The sequence below is a fragment of the Cornus florida genome, unplaced genomic scaffold, assembly GCF_030987335.1.
Source record: "Cornus florida cultivar Cherokee Brave unplaced genomic scaffold, ASM3098733v1 CherokeeBrave_3.0.0_Hap2_Chr05, whole genome shotgun sequence".
Classification (NCBI taxonomy): domain Eukaryota; kingdom Viridiplantae; phylum Streptophyta; class Magnoliopsida; order Cornales; family Cornaceae; genus Cornus; species Cornus florida.
The window spans coordinates 60,167,975-60,169,375 of NW_026775575.1; the positions used below are offsets into that span (position 1 = coordinate 60,167,975).

General features: G+C 37.8%; 1 protein-coding gene across 1 annotated transcript; it reads left to right on the forward strand.

Moving 5' to 3' along the window:
* The first annotated feature begins 334 nt into the window (after positions 1–334).
* On the forward strand, positions 335–1,148 carry LOC132310174 (putative lipid-transfer protein DIR1). Its single transcript, XM_059808392.1, has one exon. The coding sequence runs from the start codon at positions 426–428 to the stop codon at positions 729–731; it is 306 nt and encodes a 101-aa protein (XP_059664375.1). The 5' UTR covers positions 335–425; the 3' UTR covers positions 732–1,148.
* The last annotated feature ends 253 nt before the right edge of the window (positions 1,149–1,401 follow it).

Here is a 1,401-nt window from a genome sequence, read left to right on the forward strand (position 1 = left end):
TTTAAAAACTGCACGAACACCCAAAACCGGGCCATATATCCCTACTCTCTATTTCTCTCCCTCTCTCTCTCACACGCACACGCAGTTACAAGTTACTACAAACTTACAACTAATACAAAAGCATCTCCAAGTTCCAAGAAACATAACGACAACCAAAACCCCCCACACACATATATGTGTAACTTATAAAGTAGAACAAAATAAATGAAAGTAAATGACCAATACCACATACGTTTTATGTGGCCAATGACTCCCGTGACAGCTCGGATCATGCCAATTCCTATTCACGGGCTCACAGCTTTTGGTTCCTAAAAAAGCCCTTGGTACTCTATATATAAGAAACAATTATTCCACAACCATATATGTGATATATATAGTGAGATATATAGTGTAAAGTGACAAATAATTTCTAAATCATAGGTAAAATGGAGATGGGAAGGAAGATGATGGCGGTGGTGGTGGTGGTTTTGGTTATGGTACTATTGGAAGGGTCCAAAGCATTGGAGTTGTGTAACATGAATGAGGATGGTCTGATGGCATGCAAGCCCGCCGTGACTGCGCCGAACCCGGTCACGCCGACGCCGGAGTGTTGCCAAGCTCTGTCAGGGGCTGACTTGACATGTTTGTGTTCTTATAGGAATTCATTCATTTTGCCTTCTCTTGGGATTGATCCTGATCTTGCCATGGCACTCCCTGCCAAGTGCAACCTCACTACTCCTACCAATTGCTAAGATATTTTCATAATGCATGCACTTCAATTTTAAATTACAACATGCACAAGTAGATCTAGTGGTAGTCAGTTGGTCTCTCGATCTCAATTTTAATAAAAATAATTATTTTGCGCACAGCCCCCACACTGTGTGTTTTGTGTGCGTAGGGATTATTTATATATATCTTTTGGACGTTGAATCTTGTTAAGTTTGTATTGTTTCAGGTATGTAGATTACTGTACGCAGCCTTTCAATTGCATCGCAAAAGGTTTCAATTTCTGGTGTTGGATCAAAGTAGAAGACTCAATAAAATATCAATGTAGTTTGTATTTCTATGAATTTTGTGGTCAATGAATCTTGAAAGTACCAATGGAAATGACTACTTAAATGTGAGTACAGTTGAGAAGGAAAAAATTAAAAATAAAAAATTTGTGAGCATAGTTGGTCCAGAGGTAGTCTTCTTTGTCAGAGGTATAGTGATAAGTTTGTTCTTATATGGTATTCATACATGTGAGTGTTTTTGTTCCAAGAACATTGTCAGAGTGACATAGCCACATATTTTGGTGAAAATTTGGATTGAAAAATGAAGTTCGATAGTAGCATAATAGTTGAATCGACAATGTTTGTTAGATATATGTTTATCTCATTGAGGATGGGACTCAGATTGCATTAAATGGATAAAAACTAAACC